The following is a 21259-nucleotide window of genomic DNA, read 5'->3' on the forward strand; positions in this document are numbered from 1 at the left end:
GAACTGAAACCTTCAAAAACACCAAACTGTCATTAGCGAAAAATAGATGAGAAATTAATGGTCCACCCCGACAAACCCGAAAACCACTTAGAGTACCATTTTGAATAGACAGCCGAATCATGTTTGATAAACCTTCAGCACAGATGATGAACAAGTACGGGGATAGAGGGTCTCCCTGTCGTAAACCCCGAGTGGGGATAATGGGCCCAATCTCTCTGTTATTCTGCAAAATCCAGTACTTGACCGAAGTGAGACTAGACATGATAAGATTAATCCATAGAGCATGAAAACCCAACTTAGTTAATATCTGATGAAGAAAGGACCACTCCATTCTATCGTATGCTTTGCTGATGTCCATTTTGACAGCTGCAGAAAAACCAGAACCCGTAGTCTTCCTATGAAATGCATGTAAAGCTTCGAAAGCAACAATACAGTTATCTTGAATACTCCTACCCGCAACAAAGGCACTCTGGCTTTCCGAAATCAGAAGAGGAAGAATAGTGCGAAGACGATTTGCAAGCATCTTAGTAATGATTTTTAACAGAACATTGCAAAGGGAAATCGGTCTCAAATCAATCATAGATGTGGGGGATGAGTTCTTAGGAATCAAAACCAAACCAGTCACATTCAAATGATCAGGAATACACTCGCTGTGAATTATCTCTATACAGTTCTGAGCAATATCGTTACCTATAATGCCCCAGAAGCCTTGGTAGATACCAGGATTGAACCCGTCAAGTCCTGGGGCTTTGTCGGCCTTCATGTCAAACACTACTGCCTGAACATCCTCAATTGAGTAAGGAGCTAACAAGAACTCATTTTGCTCCTCAGTGATAACCGACTGGGTAAGATCGGAAACCAACGTAGAGGTGCAGTTTTGGGAAGCAAACACATTAGTAAAATAATGTACCATTAGATCTTCTAACCCGGAGTTCAAGGGACACCAATTTCCAGATTCATCTCTCAAGGAAGAAATTCGATTATGTTGCTGTCGGGCTGAAGCTCTTCTATGGAAGAAACAGGTATTAGCATCACCTTCCCGTAACCAGAACTCTTTGGCTTGCTGTTTCCAAAAAATTTCCTTTTGTAACAGTAATTCTTGATACCTATTTTTCGCTTCCAGAAACCGGACATTATCCCCTGTGGTACGAGAACCTCTTTTAGCAGCCATCACAGCCATACAAGCCGCAAATTCACCTTTTTGATAATGCCGAAGTTCTTCCCCCCAAACCTCGAGAAGTGCTCTGCAGCGAGAAATCCTTTCAGCCAAAGCCATACCCGCTGTCTCTAACCAACAACTCGTAACCAGATCCTTACAAACAACCTTCCTCCTCCAGCTATTCTCGAAACGGAATCGTCTAGCCTGAGCCCTAGGCACAAAGTGGCGTATTTCAAGGTAAATCGGAAGATGGTCGGATGAAGACTTATCAAGAACCATAGCCCGGGCTTGAGAGAATTTGAGACGCCAAGAGTCAGTGGCCAGAACACGATCAAGTTTTTCCTCAATTAAATTCCCACTAGAACGACCATGTTCCCAAGTGAAGGCATAACCAGATATAGGAAAATCAGTCAAATGTGCATCCGAGATAGCAGCTTGGAATCCCCGAATAAGATGATTAGGCTGAGCCCTACCCCCTCTCTTTTCAGACGAAGCAAGAATATCATTAAAGTCTCCTAAACATAGCCAAGGCAAGTTGCTGTGAGAAGCTAAAACACGAAGTAACTGCCAAGAATTATTTCTTTTGGATCTATTTGGGTCGCCATAGAAACCCGTGAGCCGCCAAACACCAAAACTGGGCAAATCCACTTCAACATCTATATATCTAGAACCGGAACTAATAAGGTTTACTGACGAAACACCCTTCCAGAATAATGCCAAACCACCACTATGGCCAACACAATCAACATTAATAAAACCATCATAATCTAATAAAGATTGTATTTTCGCAACTTTATTAGAATTACAAAGGGTCTTAATAAGAAAAATAAAAGTGGGCTTCTTATCACTGATGATATCTAAAGTACGTACTGCTCGTGGGTTGCCCAATCCATGACAGTTCCAGCTTATGCTACTCATGTTGGATAGCGGATCGGGCTCACAGAACCCGCCAATAGCCCCATTTTTCGAACTTGAATTGTGGTAGATAGCTCTTCGTCCTTTTCAAAAAACAAGTCCATCCTCTTCCTCAATGTTAACTGATAAGTTAGCCACCTCCCTTGAAATTTGGTCTTCATCCACCAACGGAGAACTTGTGAGCGACAAGACCTAAATCAGAAGAACTCTCTAGAAAAGAGATGAAACAACTCTCTAAATAGAGAGACGAAACAGCTTCATAACTAAAACTGCAGATTTTTAGAAGCAAGAAAGGCAGCTTGCAACATGTCCATATTCAAAATTTAGCTCCTTATTCACTCTATCATTTTCACAAAGCATCGTGCTTGTTAATTTCATAGGAAGTATAATTAAAACAATTCCCTTTCAAACTCCAAGACTATGTTTTAGGTACATGGGATGAAATAGAATAAAGAAATGAACGGAACGAAAATCTTCAAAAAGACTAAAATGAAAATAGTTTATTTAACATTTAAAAAAAAAAAAAAAAAGGATATATTAGAATTTTCAGATGAGAAGAAATACTAGTATTCTTTAACTCTGATTCCTCTCTTTTGAAATTTCTATTTCTTATTCCTATTCTCTCCTATCACTTTATGCAAGTGAATAATGAAGTAGAGAATTGAAATTTCATTTTCCATTCTTTTAATATACCTACGTATAATGATTGAGCAGTGCTACGAACACTTTATTTTACAAACCACTTCATTGCAATTTATAATATTGGTTTAAATTATATAGATAAGAAAGAACATCGGTAAAAGAGATTATGATAAATAAAATAATGTCATATCAGACAATATATTTTATCTTAAAAAAAGAAACGATGATAGGCTAACAAGGAAGAGACCGAACTAAAAACTGCTTAGAAGGCATTGTAGCAGAACTTATTTTATATTTTATTCTATTTACTAATATATCAAATAATTTTAAATTTTACTTTGAAAAGTTTTTTTACAAACAGTATTTCAAGGTAGATATTGGAAATAAAAAAATTTATATAATAAACCATAACTAGTTTCAGACTAAGATTTAGTTGTACGAGAATTAGAAGATCCGATAAATTAGTATAAATTAGCTGCTGCGATTCACATACTGCATGCGTGCAGAGTGAGATACAGAGAAAGAGAGATTTGTATGGATTTATGCAGCATCTCATTTAAGAACATGTCCTAAAAAAAGCTTACCAGCAACCAGAAAACTGTAAAAGCCACATTTCTGTTCTGAGGTACGCAGAACGCCATAAGTGAATCCACTAAGACACAAATTAGAAGATATGATGAACCAATTGCTTGATTAACACGTTATGTTCTTATACACTGTATCAAGACCTCCTTTTTTTCCCTAAAATGAAAAAAACTTCTGTAATGTATCTCTTTGTAAGACAAGTAAACTGAAATCTTGAACCTGACAGCACGGGATAACATTTTTTTCCCCAGATGTCAGAGGAATAAAATAATTTAACAGCAAAAGCTCCACAAGCTGACAAAAACCCTCATTTCAGAAACTGAGACTCGCAACAATTCTATCTATCATCCACTCCAGCCGCCGTTGCAGATTGCTCAGCATTGATAGGGGCTTTCTTCCTACCAGGCCCAGAAGAAACTTTGACCATTGCTGGTCTTAGAAGTCGATCTCCAAGAAGAAATCCTCGTCGGAATTCTTGAATTATAATGCCTTCCTCATACTCTTGTGATTCTTCTCGCGCGATGGCCTCATGCAGCTGCAAGCAAAAAATTAAAGTCACACTCACATATTAAGTGATGATAACAGGAGATGAAAAATTGAATGATTCTATAAATGAAGATTGTGATCACAAATTGGATAATACAATGAGTTCCTTATCTTTTACTTCATTGCAGTTAATTAAGCATGTACTTATTCAGAATCATTGTACTGCATTCTTTGAGGTTCGTTCATAAAGAGCTTTCATGAAAAATCTTTCAAAGGATACTCCTATATACTTTCATAGGATGAACAAATAAAACCATAAAGAAACTCTACAAGTTTTACGTACCGATGGATCAAAAGGCTTTCCGACTGTTGCTACAACAGCCACCTGCAAACTCCTCATGATCTCCACAAACTGCTTGTAGATACCTTGGTAACTTGTATCAATCTTCTTTTCCTTTTCTGTTTCTGGTTTTAATTGTTGTTTGGCTCTTTCAAAGTTGTCTACCATGGGCAAAAGACTCTCAATCACTTCTCCCTGGGCATCACTCCTAACGTTAAGCCTTTCCTTCTCTGACCTTTTCCTAAAATTATCAAAATCAGCTTGCAAGCGGATATATTTCTCTTTACCAGAGGCTATTTCTGCTGATAAAGCTGAAACTCTCTGGACCAATTCATAATTCTCACTTTCTATAATCTTTATCCTGGCCTCAATGTCTGCTATAGTCCTCTCATCTCCATGAAGAACAGCTGCTTTATAAATGTCGATAAGATTCTCCAAACCGACTACAGTTTTGCCATCTGCTGCTTTTTCTGATGCTTTCATACCATTCTGATGATTCTCCTCCTTGTCTTTTGTCTAAAACACAAACAATTACGGGGGAAAGAATAGCTTAATCATTTTGAATTGTGACAATCACTTTAATGGAAAATAAAAGGTTAAAAATAATTAACAAAACAATTGCGGAAGGCGAAATCATTTTGTAAAATTGCAACTTCACTTGCAAAAAAATGTATTGGTCGGGATGAGATGTTTTGTCAGATTACTTTACTTCTTCATCAAGATCAATAAGATCCCTAAATGCCATGCAGATCCCAAACTTCCTTTCTTAGCATCTTGGAATAGTTGGCAAATACTAGGATTCTACATCTAAGAGGGCCGACATGAAATTATATTCTCAAATATTCAGCCTAATATCACATGATAGCTATCATCTCTTTGTTTCATTATGTTTGAAGACAGACCAGCACAACATATGCGCATTCATTTAGAATCCAACTAAGCCTATCGCAATTTCAGAATTTATGATTACATACCACACTCATGCCTGCTACCCAAACCAACACAAAATGCATTATAGGTAATTCTGTTTAAAATAACAAAAGTAAAGAATGTCCAAAATAGGTTGAATAATTCAACTCAATATCTAGAACAAGACAGTAACTAGGAGTTCAGAGGCACAGGAAATCCCAAAGAACAACCTTCCAAATGCATAGAAATCTAACATAAGCATAAAGTTAAAAAAGAAAAAGAAAGAAAGAAATCAATAGACAACTACAAATCCACAAATGGTTGCTACTCAATATATCAACAAAATCACGTTAAAAGGCAGACATCGTGGTGTCAATTTTGAATTTGGCAATAGACAGACTTGTGACCCAGCTTAAAGCAAAAAGAGTGTTATTGCTCCACGAAGGAAACAATCTTAAATTCTGAAAACTGCATATGATGGCCAATAATTTAGGGTTTAATTTCTGCCCTTTACATCTAGAGCCATCTACTAACAAGACGCCATTGCAATCCTGTGGCATACACTAATTGTGCACATGGAAACTGTAAAGGGCGTGGAGAGTTTGTGTATTTTTTTATGGTAGCATGCAAATCTACAGAAACACCATCAATTTGTATCATTTCCCCGTCCAAATATTGTTTTGCATCTAAACAAATCCCAGAAATGATAGAACATGAAAAATTCCACTCATCCAAAGCATCAATCTTCACTATTGGCATGGATTTAAAAAATAAAAATAACAAGTTGCCTTCAACAGCTAAGAATATAGCACTAGCAACGGGTCGTGGAAGAGAAAACTCAGTTATCGTAGCATTACATATCAAAGAAAAAAAAAAAAAAAAAAAAAAAAAAAAAAAAAAGAGTCAAAGTTGAAGAAGAAAAGAATTGCATACCGTAGGCGCATAGTCTTCGGCAGAAAAATAAGCCTTGAAAGAACGGCCTTGGACGTCATTTCTAAGTGGAGAGGAATGGAATCCTTTGATAGAATTGCAAAGACGGAGAGATTGAAGGGTCAACAAAGTTTTGGTTTCTAGGGTTTTGGGAGGTTTTGCAGAGAATGAAGCAGAGAAACGAGGAGGAGCTAAGAGTGAAAGGTTAGAGAAAGAAGAAACAGCCATGAATGATGTTTATGGCTTTCCCAATTTCTCCAAATTAAAGATCCAAGCAATTGAATTGAGACTTGTTATAAACAATCCGTAAAAGCCCAATAAGGAAATAAGGAACTGTCTGGAAAGTTAAATACTAATATTTTAATCTACGAAGATGGACGTTGTCTGGTTGTGGTGTTCAGCCGTTCAGCCAACCAACATAAACAGGTTTGATAATTTCAATTTTTTGCTTCCTTCAGAAAAATTAAAAAGGCACAATCTTTTGCTATTTGGTGCTCCTTTATTGACTGAGGTTTATTGGCAGACCAGAACAATGTCAGTCCAACCTAAAACAATTTCAAAAGTAGCAAATTGTTCCTCTGTTGTTGCATTAAAGTAAGGAAGAAACACTTAAGAGAGACCATGTTTATTACCCAATTAATGGATTCGCATTCGACAGATTTTATATGTATGAAGTACGTGACAGTTCAGAACGAAAGATCCTTCTAATGCATTGGCAGATACAACATTCTCTAATGTGAAGCAGGAAACAACTTTCAACCACATAAGAGGGTATTCTTCAACAGGTTCAGCTTTTGATGGAGCCATAATGTAGGCCAGTCCCTCAACCCATGAAACAAAATCGCAGGTTCCAATACTTATCAGCCATCAAAAGCTATGGAACATTCCCTGTCCTTGTAAACTTAATAGAACCTCTTTACACTCGCATAAAAAGAATAAGCAGCCCAACAACACAGATCAAGTTAACAATATATTTATTATTAGCCCAAGAAAAAATATAAGCTGTTCCCACATTCCAATATAACCACTGCATAATTTTCCCATCACCAGAAAATTAAAGTATTTCCCTCTTTCCGATGTCAAGTCATCAGGGAAACCCTAGTTTCTCCATTTTCTTTGAAAAGAAATGGAATTATATTACATCAACAACAAAAAAAAAAAATATGACGTGCCACACAAATGTTTCATACTTGATTTAAACACATGTTATCATCGTCTGATCGTCTGAGTTTCAACAACACTAACTAAAACAAACACACACTGGTTACTACTGCCAGGATCTAATAAGTCAGCTTCAGCTTCCTGCCTGCTTATAATACCTGCAAGCATGAATAAATAAAAATGTCAGTAGTTAAGTAGTAAATGAAATGTGGTCATTGATAGCATATTTTTAATTTCAAGCTCCAACAATCGTTCAAATCCAGGATGAAAAAAACTTTCAAGATAATTAAGCATAACCAAGCTGATTGACACTGGTCATAATAAAGAGGTAAACAGCTATGAAAATAAATCATGCAATTTTAGTGCTTCGTATTTTCATTGTGAAGCAAGTCCAGCATGAGAAGTTACTTTGAGTGTAAGTATTTAAATGTAAAATTTTTTGTTCTGGTTTTACAAGAAAAGTTAATCAGGGTGTTTTGTGATGACCAAATACCCAAATGAACAGAAACAACTTGTTTTCCCTGGAGCCTGAAGTCTGCAAAACCTAACAAATTTGAGCAGCTTGCTGCTGCAAGTGGTAAATTGGTAATGACCATAGAGCATGATACTTTCATGATACAACTTCATTTAATCTATTACTTTGCTGAGTTGCTGATGTCACAAACGAATGACATTCACAGCTCAATTCAGGATTACATAATTGAAATTAAGTTTTAGTTTTGAGATGCCTGATCGACTGTTCTCTGCATCCTGTGGACAATCAAGTGTCACTATGCTCATTGCAGAAAGCATAAAACATGTTATGCTTCTCTAAGACAGCAGTAGTACCTAGTTACAAAGTTAACATTGTATAATTATGACTTCAGGAACTTACTGACTGAAACTTAAAGTGATTTGAAGGAAGTCCAGCACAGCACCATGTTTCTACTACTTCAGTAAAAGGAACAGTATCAGTTAACATACTAAAGATGTTAGGGCAGGAAAAATGGCATGATTGCTATATCCCAAAGATATAAGCTCAAATAAATAAATAAACAAGGAAAGCAACTCAGACAGTTCAAAACATAACAATGTAAGAACATCAAAGCTAAATGGAGAACATTTGGATTAGGAATTCAATTCATTCAGCAATGTAGAATGCATATCCCATACAATTTACCAGTATGCATAAAAAAATATAAGGTACCCTCTTAAAGCTCAAAATCAAATTTGACACGTAAATTTATTTCATCCAAGTGCAAAAAGACATTGCAGTATATTGAATCCAATCAAAGACGAAATTACCTGTACAGCTACATATCTGCAAGACATTGTACAACTACTTGTTCATAAAGAGCAAGCTTCAACAGCTGAAGCTCTTTGGCATTGAACATCAATCCTGTTGAGCAATTCTGTATAAGAAGATGTTAATCCAAGGTCTAGAGAATTGTTTTCATTGTACCCCTTATTGCCATAATCGTCGATGTAGCTAACATCATCAAAACCACTTTCAACAGGCTGGTTCATGCGAATGATCTTACCAAATAACTGAAATGAACTAATTCCAACTTTTGAAGAGTTAGAGCACTGATTCCCAACAAGTTCTGTGCCAAAAGAATGCATGCTGCTCTGACTATCTGGTGATAAGTTGTCAGAATGTGAACTGCCGATGTTCAACTCAGTAGACACAGTTTGCAATTTTGGCACCATCTTGTTGCCAAAGGCATTATCAGTGCTCATTTGGGACGCATTCTCACTTAAGAAGTTGGATAAACCAAATGCGGAAAAAGGATCTTGCCTGGCTCCCTGCATGCCAGCAGGAAAAGTGTTGTAATTCAACAATGAATGGTTCATATTCTCCATTGTTGAATTAGTTAGTCCTGACATAGGAAAGAAGAGTTCTCCCTCTCCATCAATCAGCAACCCAGAATTCTCAGGATATCTGAATTTCTTTGCGGGCGGAAATGCAGCATGAAGTGGTGGTGTGGGTGCGATAAATTCAACTTGCCAAGGGCTCACTTTCTTCGCATTCTGCAGAACTTCAGGTTCATCCCAAGTAATCTGCACAAGAACGAGTCAGAGAAATACAGTGGTGGATAAGGTAAAAAAAGGTTAGAAAATTCTTTTAACCAAACAATAGTTTCAATATCACATATCATATTCTAACTTCTAGAGGCTCAGTAAATATGATACTCTAAAAAAAAACCTAAAGCAGAACAACAAGAAATACTAATAACCATATGAATCACACATAAGTGAACACTGAAAAAGAATTTGAATGTCAATTAACCTACTATCACTTGATAAGATGATCACAGCCAGAAAATATCCATTTCCTAGTACTGTAAGACAATTCAAAAGACAAAGCAAACTTGATCAGTTTAGTTCAGGTTCATAAAATGACTTGCAATCAAAAGCATGTGATGTGGAAATTGACTTATAAAAAGCATCTCAGCCAGTAAGGTTCATCATATTGCAATAGCTGAAATGCCTAAGCATAAACCTAGAGGAAAAAGAAAAACAAAAAAGATGAAAGAGTTAAAAGGCCAAGCCAATCGAATAATTCCTGTTCTAAGAGCAATATTAACTGAATCTCAATATTGCATAAACAATTTTACTGACTTCCAAACCTTGCCCCCAGAACCTAGCGAATATAGATTAACCCACAAAGAAGGGGAATGGATCAATAACTAGAGGTCTACAGCTGAGTGGCACGACCAAACTTCTGGTGCAACTTGATTTCAGATAATAGCAGGTATCTTAAATTTATAAGTGTGGCTCCTAGACCATAGAAAAATGGGATACAACCTTATTGAGTTTCATAGGTTTCATTTTTGTTTTAGCTTCAACATAGATTATCTGATTCAAGAACGACAATGAAGGATAAAGATGGTATAACACTCTACTCTAGTCTTACATGTCCCGAAGACACATGATCACCCATATGGCATATCCAAGACACAAAAGCCACGGGAAAATGGAAAAATAATGCTTTCGAAAGCTTATGCAAGTTAAAAAATTCTAATAGTTGGAAACAGTACCATCTTTCAGCCTCAATTGAAAAAAAATGATTGAAATCCAATCACATTGCCCTATTACCAATTTATCTTGATCTAATTTATGACAATTTTCTTCTATGATAAACAATAAATACTCATTCCAAATATCTTCTGCACACAATCTTTGAGTAAATAATACAGGAGGTCACTAAATTTTGGGTTGTTAATAATTTGATCACACAAAACAATTTAATGCAGATGAACCACTAAAGTTTCTTTCCCCTTATAATTTGATCACATTTGAGATTTTCAAAAAAAAAAATCACCGAAAATAACATAGACAGTCATCTATTCATATATTTGAGTTAGTGTACAAGCAAACCCACACATAATAAAAGAAAATACACCTCTTAGGGGCTGCGTATTTGATAAGTCAAGTTTAAATGGGTGAACTAGCAGGTTCATGTAACTTAAGTAAGCAATTTGCCAGAAAATCTAAAATGTGATCATATTGAAAAAAAAAGTTAAAAGTTTAGTAATTCATCTTAAAGGAATTAATGTTGTGTAATGAAATAGAAACAGGCTCAAAGTTCTGTCATCTGCAATGTTATTTATCCAACCATCTTCATCACAACATGCCAAGTTAGCAATATGCATTTTTCATAATTTTTTATCTATTTAAAATTTAAACGAGCAAAACTATTTCAGCATGTCCAAGTCATCTAACCATTGCAGAAGTTAATTGAAAGTTTCTACCAAATACAACTATCTCTGCAGTACATTTTCAATAACATAAATTAGCTGTTACAAAATATTTCTCACTGTTCTAAGCTTAGCAAGGAAAATCATTAGCAAACAGTAGACTCCACATAGATACTGAAATTGATGCCGAATTAAATCCTTCCTTTTCAATAAACTATGGAACTTCTTATGGCTACACTCGTGAGATTACATGACATGACAATCCATCAACCCAAGTCCCGATAACCAAAGCATAAACAATCAGCTTTTTGGAAAGTCATTCATGAATTTCCTTAACTCTAACTGCTTCACGTAACCCAAAATAACATTCAAGAACTCGGTTTCCTGTTACAAAAAACTACCAAATGACACTACATAACAAAACAGAGAACCAAAAAATGTATCCAAATAACATACCTGAAGCATGCGCCAAGGAGAGCCTCGCCATGGCCCACAATCTGCTGCAGCCGCAGATGCAATTGTTCCCTGAAACCAAGTCATCCTGGACGAGTCCTCCGTCTCCATTGCCATCTTCACTCGCATCCCAGCTGTCCAAAACACATTGAGCGCCCCCTCCACCACCTCAGCCCTCACCACGAAATCCGAATACCATCCAGCCCTCGGATAATACACCACCTCGAATGGCAAACCTTGCGCTGCTCTCTCCACTGCCTCCATGACAGCCTCCGGTGACACTCTACCTCTCCCGCTCCTTGAGAATCCCTCCTCCTTCACCTTCATTTTCACATCTCCAGTTCCACGACCAATCTGCTCCCGCCACCTAGCACAATCTCCACCATTATTGAATCTTACAGCCCTGCGCACTCCAATAAACATCTCTCCCGCCAAATTCCTCATGAAAACCACCGAATCACCAGCGATCAACTTCTTGTGGTTCACGAATTTGCTCCAGCCGGTGGTCAACAAGTGCCTACGTGGCGTCCCTCGATAAATGTGCCTAAAATCCCAAGTAATGCCATGAATATCGGTGACTGTAAGGGTTTGGACAGGCGGCTCCGCTTGGTAGTTCAAAGGCGGGAAGATAGAGTCCGCACAAAACCTCGGAACAGAGAAACCGCCACCATTATTGGCATCAGATGGCGTCAAAATCTTAGCAAACGCCACAATCTTGTCCTCATTATCATCTCCACCTTGGTGTCCAGCAGGTTCCACAAGAGGGAGAGAATGGTTAAACGAAGGATCAATCGGAAAAAGAAATAGTTTCGTATAGACCTCATCGGTGACAGGATCAGCCAGAAATTGAACGCCAGAGACTTGACAAGCGATTAATGGTTTAGAGCGAGCGAGAGCGGAGAGGAAAGAAGGAGAAGCAGAAGAGGAAGATTGCTCGAGGTGTCCTTGAGGAAAATAGTAAACCCTAGAATTGACTATGGGGATTTGGACCGATGAGCCGGCGCAAGCCCGCCAAATCCGCGGGTCGACGAGGCGGAGGTCGGCGGATGACTGCAGCAGCGGCATTGGTCAGTTAGGGTTGTGAAGGCGACAGGGAAAGAGAGTAATAGAGATTAGTGGCAGTGAATGGAGAAGATATTTTTACGTATGAGCTCTCCCACTCTCTATTTCTCTCCTGTGTGTGAGTGGGTGTGTGCTAGTGTGTGCGATAGTGTCTGAGGTGAGATAGGAGAGAGAGAGAGTGCCGTCTAGGGGTCGGAGAACGGGCACGGAAGCAAAAGCAGAGGAGTTGGTGGACCCCTTTTGATTGGTTAGAATATTTACGGTTTTAGCCACGACACTAGCGCTAACTAACTTTAGGAATGTCAAGAACTGGACATCCTTCACTCTCGTTTCACCTCGCGTGCATTTCACATTCTATAAAAAATTAATTTTATTTTCAGTTTTAAACAATTAATCATAATTTTGTACATTCACAAATAAATAATCTAATTTATAAATTAATCCGTGACGTTTGAGCTACTTTGCGTGGTGCATTTCATTTTATGAGCCCTGATGTATGTAATGCAATAAAATTAAAAGTGATTAACGTAAATATTGCATTCAAAATGCCTATTTATACTAAAAATGCTAGTATTAAATTTTCCTTAAAAATGGCTATTTATACTAAAAAATGCCATAAATTCCATGATACTTCTGGCAATTTTTGTTCTATAAAGTAAATAAAAAATGAAAAAGAAAGATGAAGTGGTCCTAAAGTTACATGTTTAACTTCAATTAATGAAAGTAAAAGTTAGAGAGAATTAATTACAGAATGTAAAAAATTTACTAAATCCACAAAAGACTGTATTAAATGTAAAAAATCTTACGAGAACAAAATAGAGTATGGAACAAGAAAAATAGTACTAGTGGTTTTAAGGTCCATAACAAGGACAAATGGCACATGTGGTATTTGAACTGTCGGGCAGTGATAATCAACAGCTGACCAGTGGAGTCAACAGATTGGAGGGCTCTGATGTGTCCCATTCGAGTTTATGTCCCTCTGGCACACAGATGAGATATTTTAGGTAGGATATGCACAACCAAAACTTTTGAATTTGGTTATCCTAAAAACAAAACAAAATACTACTCCGTGTGGTCGCCGTGAAAATTGGTAGGGTGGACAGATGGTGTTTAATTTAATTAAATGTGTTATTTTTATTTATCAAGTAAATTTTGCCATTACCTTATATAGCCAAGGGTAAAATTGTAACTTCCTAATAATAAAACTTTTTTCTCTTTATTTCATTTTTTCTCAATCCAAACACAAAAGTGAAAAATAATAGAGGAAAAAAATATAATTTATCCTTCATTTTTTTTACTTCTTATAAATATTCTTAATATGTAATTATTCAATCAATTTGTTGCAAATCAAAATAGTTTAATACAATGCATCTTAATATTCTCCAATTAAGGATTATTATTTATGACTTTCTAATTGAATCCATTAAAAATTCAATGTAAAAATATCTTAAGAGAAATTGAAAAGTTTTTAAAAAAATGAACTAACTTACTCACAATATTTCTTATAATAACTTTAAAAAAAGAATCAATAGAAATTGTTGTTTGTATTTATTAATTTTTACTCATTGCAATTGCAAGTAAATATAATTTAATTTATATATTAATTTTTTATTATAAATTATAATACACAAACAATTTATATTACTATAAAATATAAAAACTTTCTGAAATAAACAATAACAAATTACATCTATTCTTTATAAAATAAGTTATTTATAGAAAATAATTATAATCAATCAAATTAAATATTTATTAAAATTCTTAAAAAATTATATTCTTATTATAATATTTTTTTTTAAAGAAAGTAGTAATATCATTTCAACTTTGAATCTGCCTCCTAATTGAAGGAATAGTATAAAAAAAATTAAGAAACTAATAATGGTTTTAAAAAAGAAAGTCGCTTGTAATTATTTGAGATAAAAGGCCCATTTGTGGAACGGAGTAGTATAAAAGAATGGAGCAATAGACAGACGAAATAATTATCTATTTGGATAAGGTGGTGATTTGAAATTTTCATGGATTTAAATTTGAGTTTGTAAATGTAAAATCATGAAAGACAGAAGTATACAAATAATAAAAAGAATATCTTTTACTTGTATAATTATATCTCATTTGGAATGTGACATGATCATTGATTTGAATTTTTAAACCAAAAACCAAACAAATTTAAAAATACTATTTCCATGCCAAAATAAATGTTCTGTTTGTATTTATTTGAAATACTTTTCTTTTTTATTTCCCCACAATATCCTTATACAACAAAATATATTTTTCTTTTTACTTTCCAATAATATTCTTATACAATAATTGTGTGGAACATTTAGAATTATTATAATTTTAAAACGTAAGATGTACTTATAAAGGAAAAAACTTTTAAAAAATTAAACAGCATAGACCAAACACAAACTAGTAATGATCATAAAAGTCCAAAATCCAGATAATACACTGTGACAATATCAGACAACCAGAAAAGACGAAGAAGCCAGCCAAAAGCATAAAATCATCGAGCGACACAGATGCAAGGAATTGTACGCCCGTATTACATGACTCGAAAGACTAGACTCAAAAAAAAATCAAACTCTTTTATTCCAAAGAAAGAAAGATAGTTCTGCACCCAAATAGAGAAGAAGCGCGCCATCAGGCATTACTCCTCTTCAGTTTCAGATTCAGCATTCTCAAGCCACTCAACAAAAGGCTTCGCACTCTTCCAAACTGGCGAGTTTTTGTTGCCACCATTCACACCCTTCTGGTACCACTCCATTATAAACTCTTCTTCCAGAACATCATTGTCATATAACACTTTCAAAATCAACGCTACTTCTTTTACTACGTCAGGGCTTGCCTTACAAAAGAAAGACTCGATGGCATTCAGCAGAAGCAACTGTGATCCTTCCTCCTCAATAACAGCTGCTGCCAGGTAGTTTTTCTTTTTAGTTGCCTCTTTAGTAAAACCCTTCTCTACACCCTCAAAGAGGGCATAAAACAGAGCATTCATGACTTCTTGAGATGCTCCAGCAAGTGAACCCAAGAAGGATTTCAGCTGGCTTGGAGGAGAACCCTTCTTCAGAAATTCCTTGACTTCATTAACAAGCAATTGTTGGGGATCAATGACCTTAGAGCCATTCTCACGAACCTTAATCTCACGGTCTGGAGACCTTTTTGCTGACTTGGCCTTCTCTTCTTCAGTAGATAGCATTACCATATCAGCAGTAACAGCACTCAGCTGCTCCTGTATGCGCTGTTTGGCTGCCTCCAAAGAAGTATCTGTTTGCCACTGCACATCATCGTCGTCATCCTCATCATCAGCATTCACTTGATCATTTTCATCAGCCGCACTTAAAGTGGGGGAGTGATCCTCATCTGAGCCATTGCCTCTCTTCTTAGATGATGTAACTTTTGAACCTTCCTTGGAACCAGTAGAGGAGCCTTTCTTCTTTACTGCCTCCTTTTTATGCTTCTTCAGCTCCTCATCAGCAGTCTCACCCTCCTTGAGTCTTTCCTTCTCAGCCCTCCTCATTGCCTTCTTGTCTTTGGATCCTTTTTTCAGTTCAGGAGGGTTCTTGAGGATAAATGTTGTAAGCTTATCTCTCATATCAACATCAGAAATAAACCCACATGCAGCACATTTTAGGGTGATCATCTGGGTCTTAGTGATAACTATCTCAGTTTCAGGGTTCCCACAGCCATAGCATTGAACATATTTCTTTATGAAGTTCTCAAGTAGACCAGCAAGCTTTGGAGTGTCATGAGCTCCATTAACAAGAGAAATTCCAGTCTTCTCATCAAATTTCGATTGAGCACCAAGCTCATTTCCAAAGTACTTAGTGGTGTAGGAAGGAGGTCTAGCCAAGGCCTTAGCAATATCAACCATGTTAACCACGTTAGTTTTGATGCCATTTCCCCTGCCTTCAATCTTTGTTATCATTTTTGGCATCTTGTACCTGTAGAAGGCATCGTCACTGTTGGAAGCACCAATATTTTGCAACGCCATATTACTTGTAGACCAATATCAAGTTAATCAAAAGGTACAGATATCAGCTGCAGTATGTTCTCTGGTAACAGGAAATCCTCCTTCAATAGACAGGTTCCTCACAGTTAGAGATGGCTGCATAAACTGGCAACCTATATTGTCTGTGCTATGGCCCTCGAACAACTCAAGATGCATGCAGCCAACTTTAGCTGAGGAACGTCTGCTCTTTTTTCTAGACGTAGGACAGTACTCTCCAAGTAATCCAATTGATGACAAAAACAGAGAGGCCCGTTCAGACATAAAAAATGCTTCAAACTTGACGAGCTCCACTTTTGATGATGTGCAGATGATGCAGAAAGAACTGCCAACTTCCTGAAAGCAGAAACCAAGTCTTAGGAAAGACAGTAAAATAAATACCCCTCCCACAAAGCAAGAATAAGAAACAAATCCAACCATGATAGATTGTCTTTACCCAAATTGTCGTGTCAATTTCAAAAGGAAAAGTACAACACATGAGATATTAGGATGATATGGTGCAAAAGTAGACCAAATACCACAAAAAACAATAGACTCCAAAAAAAATCAACAAATAAATGAACTGAAATTCTGCAAACATTATGAACATCAACTAATGCATCTGTCTTCCCAATTTTATTAAATTTCATTACCAACTCAACAGCAAAACATACAAATTAATACCATCAACAAGAGCATAAAAGAAGGTTTAACATGTGCATAAATATGTTGCAGACAGAGTACATCGGGAGACAACTGAATGAAAGAGTAATAGCAACTAAGATAAATTAGCTCCCAATGTTGTCAAAAGAAATACAGATATGTATTGGATAAAAAGATTTATCTAGAAAAGGAGGGTGCAATTATAAGAACAATAATTTTAGAACATAAACGTAATTTTTGACGCATTACCAAATATTGCCCCTCTTTTTAAAGACTTTACCCAGGAAGCCCAAGAGTGTATCTTAAATTGGAGCAATTTTGAAGCATTGATTATATACAAATACGCTCTCATAAAATCTTTTTTAAAAAATTCACTATACAAAACCACAAGATTTCAGATCAGGGCTCTGATTTTAAAACAGAAAAGAAGGCAATACAAGTCATAAAGATCGAAAAATAAAACTAAAAAGAATATTAAAGATTTATTTCTATGTGACTAATAAATAAAATCAAAATCACATATCTAGTCAATAATAGCTTAATGGCCAACCAAATCTACACCGCGGCGTATAATAACTTAAGGTTTAATTAAACCCAAGTTCTCGAATCATCAATCAAAATCAGAAACAACACCAAACGCGGCAAATTAGTCGATGAATCTATACTTTAAGATTAGATCAAAAACAAAATAATATAACAACAGAAAAAAAAAAAAAAAAACGATTCATAGATCTAAAACGTTTTCACAACAAAAACGCACATCTCAATCTCCGATCAACCAAATCCACCGAAATGAAAGGATAAAAACAATAAAAACCGGAAGAGAGAGAAAATAAACAAATAATCTACAAAGGAATAACAGAGAATCAATTAAGATAGAAATAGAGATCGACAAAGAATCGAAAGAAAGTTACCTTGGAACGTAAAGAGAAGAAGAGGCTGGAGAAGGATTGGTCTCAACTATGCGTGAGGTGAGAGAGATTGTGAAACATTAAGGGGAGAGCAACGCTTTTATATTGAGCGACGAGGTAGAGAGAGAATAGGTTTTCTAGGGCAAACTCGGCCGCTTGATTTTTTCTATATTTTTTCCTTATTTTCTCAAACCGACTTATTCAATAGTAACTAGTAGATTTTTTTTTGGTTGCGTTTATTTTATTTTAGCGTTTCTACTTCTCTTTTGTTCCACGTTAATTTAATTTCTCAAATACAAACGGAAAATTCTGATTGATGGGATTTAATTGGGGAAATCTAATTTTTTTAATTAAATATGTTTATGCAATTGAGAAAAATAAATCACAATTTGTAAAATTTGTAAAATTCTAATATATGTGCTATCGGAATAGACTCTGTTCTCATATTAAAAAATAACAAAAATAAAATTATTGTTAAATTTTACAAAATTCCTGAATTTTATGTTATATTAATTTGAATAATTATTCGGTGAATTGTTTATGCAGTAATAATAATAATAATAATAATAATAACAATAGAGGTTTGTTATACATCAAAATCCATTATGTTGTTAATTTAAAAAGCATCATGCAATTATTTATAGGTTGTGGTTCGGTTGATAATGCATAATAGATATGTGAGAAGCGTTTTTGGATTCGATTTTCACTAAACTCACATGTAGGAAAGCGCGAAGAGTTTTAACTGTAATTAAGCCTCGAACCGGATTAGGCGGTCTTTATTAATAAAATTCTTATACCGATAATTTAAAAAAAAAAAAAAAAAAAAGAATGAAGCATCATTCAGCTAATGAGAGTTTAGTTTCCTAGTGCTTTTAAAATAGGATTGGCCACGCAGTTTACTGGGTTAAGTAGTTCATCGGATAAGTCTATTTTTACTTTAATAAAAAAAAATTAGTTCAATATAACAGTAAGAATTACTCTTCTTTCTTCTTTTACAATTTATTAAAAAAACCTGTTTTCTGCAAAAAAATTCTAAATCGTAACCTTTTGGGATATTTTTTTGTACAATATGATATCAATATAAAAATAAATTTAATCGCCAATCATAACTTTTTGATATATGTGAAAAATTATTTCTCTCTTGCCCCTTTAGCATTCTTTTAGATTTTGTTGTTTAAGTTACCGCGATCCGTTGGAGGTGAATGCTTTTCATTCGTTCTCATCCATTTTCTTTATTTTTTTTTAATAATTTACAAATTCGTGATCGTTTGAAATGAATATTAAATTTAATTTCCTTATATTTACAGGTTGGTGATCGTTTCTTCCCTTTAGAGCCGTTGTTTTTATGTGTGTGTTTGATTTCTGACACTCCAAAATACAAGATGAACAATTTATTTCTTAAATAGTACGGTTTGGTCCTTTATTATATTAAACATATGTCACTTTAGACTCTTACCATCCTACTTGAAAAATGACCAATTTTTATCCAAAATTTTCATTTTTTTTTCAAAATTATCTTCAAACAAAATCAATACAGTGGTGTTGTTTTACTTCATAAACAATACAACTGAGGAGTTCGTCATTAAATATAGTTATTATCAATATAATTGAAATTAATTACTCAGGTGATTTTTCTGGGTTATAATGCCCTCCTTAGTAATTAAAAAAAATTATTTAGGTGATTTTCCTTCTGTTTTTATTATAAACTCTCAATGGTGCAATGGGAGAAGTCTAATTGGAGAAATATATTATATATCAAATTAAAATGCCAAATAGATATGTCACATGTCAAATTTTTAAGAAAAAATACTTGCTTTATATATATATATATATATATATATATATATATATATATATATATATATATTCCATCAAATTTAATTTTATTATTGATTTTTTTCTTTTGCATATATCAACACCAAGAAAAAAAATTTCGGATCCGAACCGAATCCACCAAATCCCTAACATTGATGGTGCCATGTGTATTGTGCAATTTTATTTTTTCTTGTCTAATTTATTTTGGTATATGGTTATGGTCCGTGCCAATTGTCCCATTGATTGTGGATCCCGCGTGTCGAGTCATCTTGTATAAATAAAGTCTATCTTGTCGTTGCTATTTGCGAGAAAGTGGAAACGTCAAATTTGACGGTGATTGTGAGAACGGCGAATATGTTTTATTTTAGCATAATAATAAAAGTGGAGTGATTTATTTATTTATTTTTGGGTATAAAACAATTTATTTAATTTGATGTGAAGAATATAAACGTGTATATTTATAATTAAAGGAGAAATATACGTAGTAACATATTAAATTAATATCCTCAAATTAAAAATTTGAGTTAATTAATTTTCTAACTTCATGTAAAAATGAGGACAATGAAAACTCCCGAATTAAAATATTTGATGAAAAAACAAACTCTAAAAATAAATAGAAAAATCAAATGGTGAAAGGTTTTTTTTTTTTTTTTTTTTTAGTATAGCTGGACCAATTGCTTTAAAATAAGTTTAAATTTAAATTAATGGTAAAAATCTTTTTTTATTTCAATATTTTCTTTAAAAAACCATTCTTATTATTTTACTCAATTTTTTAAGCAAAAATAATAAAGTTTATAATTTTTTTGGATTTTCTCTAAAACTTTTATTATTACTTTATGGCGAGAGGTCTGTTACAGCCCGACCAGTCTCCCTATAAGTTACGTCTTTGGGAGAAAGCTTCCATTCATTGTGCCTTTCCCTTCAGCCGGTTTCGTTCCATGTAGATTGCAGGCTAGTTTCCATTATTTCGCCATCCTATATCAAAAATGGCTCTATCCGGGTAAGCAATAAAAGCAGTTCGAATGGTAGTTGCCTGCTAGCTTAGGAAAGTTTCTTACGCAAGCCAGTTAGACCAATCCTGTGAGCAGGGGATAGTCTCTTCCTTATTTAACAAAATTAATTATTTTAATAACCGTTAACTATCTTAATAAAATTTTATAATCTACCCTCTTAAACTTGAACACTACATTGAGAGACCAAACTTTTTAAAGGGCTAGGGGCTTTGTCCCAAAGAAAAATTTAATTTCTTTATAGAAAATTATATTTAAGCCCCTAAGATTTAAATAGTGTGCCGAACAAAACTTATATATTAATAGGTTTGAATTCTAATTTTTCAAACTAACTAATAACTTGATGATCCAAGAAGAAAATTATCTTTACTTGTGTATCTCCTTATATTATTTTCATCCACTGGGAAGGAATATAGGACGATAAACATAACTAAAAAGCGAACTTATATTTTTATGAAATTGGGGAAGTACATTGACAAAACGGGTCAGGTGAATCCGAGGGCGACCTTGACTCGTGGCGCGACTGACTCCGAGTTCGAAAGGAGAGGCTTCG

The 21259-nt window shown here is 34.8% G+C and overlaps 3 protein-coding genes across 6 annotated transcripts; all 3 read right to left on the minus strand.

The window, feature by feature from the left end:
• Positions 1-3388: 3388 nt before the first annotated feature.
• Positions 3389-6533, minus strand: LOC105638866 (Co-chaperone GrpE family protein). The gene is made up of 3 exons (XM_089725955.1): positions 5970-6533; positions 4131-4643; positions 3389-3836 (listed from the first exon to the last, which is right to left on the minus strand). The coding sequence occupies exons 1-3, from the start codon at positions 6192-6194 to the stop codon at positions 3639-3641; spliced, it is 936 nt and encodes a 311-aa protein (XP_089582081.1). The 5' UTR covers positions 6195-6533; the 3' UTR covers positions 3389-3638.
• Positions 6534-6923: 390 nt separating this feature from the next.
• Positions 6924-12538, minus strand: ARF17 (auxin response factor 17). 4 transcript variants are annotated; one of them, XR_001047087.3, is made up of 4 exons: positions 11264-12538; positions 8412-9167; positions 8002-8051; positions 6924-7285 (listed from the first exon to the last, which is right to left on the minus strand). XR_001047087.3 is itself a non-coding variant. In XM_012222749.4 (3 exons), the coding sequence occupies exons 1-2, from the start codon at positions 12323-12325 to the stop codon at positions 8454-8456; spliced, it is 1776 nt and encodes a 591-aa protein (XP_012078139.1). In that variant the 5' UTR covers positions 12326-12538; the 3' UTR covers positions 6924-7285; positions 8412-8453. The 4 variants fall into 4 exon arrangements, 1 of the variants encoding a protein (XP_012078139.1); XR_001047086.3 differs by having other exon boundaries at positions 8002-8054; XR_001047085.4 differs by having other exon boundaries at positions 8002-8057.
• Positions 12539-14713: 2175 nt separating this feature from the next.
• On the minus strand, positions 14714-18025 carry LOC105638869 (Translation initiation factor IF2/IF5). The gene is made up of 2 exons (XM_012222751.4): positions 17885-18025; positions 14714-16664 (listed from the first exon to the last, which is right to left on the minus strand). The coding sequence occupies exon 2, from the start codon at positions 16311-16313 to the stop codon at positions 14967-14969; it is 1347 nt and encodes a 448-aa protein (XP_012078141.1). The 5' UTR covers positions 16314-16664; positions 17885-18025; the 3' UTR covers positions 14714-14966.
• Positions 18026-21259: the final 3234 nt, after the last annotated feature.

This window comes from Jatropha curcas, chromosome 9 (assembly GCF_041381405.1).
Source record: "Jatropha curcas cultivar XTBG-Jc1 chromosome 9, XTBG_Jcur_1.0, whole genome shotgun sequence".
In the NCBI taxonomy this organism is placed as follows: domain Eukaryota; kingdom Viridiplantae; phylum Streptophyta; class Magnoliopsida; order Malpighiales; family Euphorbiaceae; genus Jatropha; species Jatropha curcas.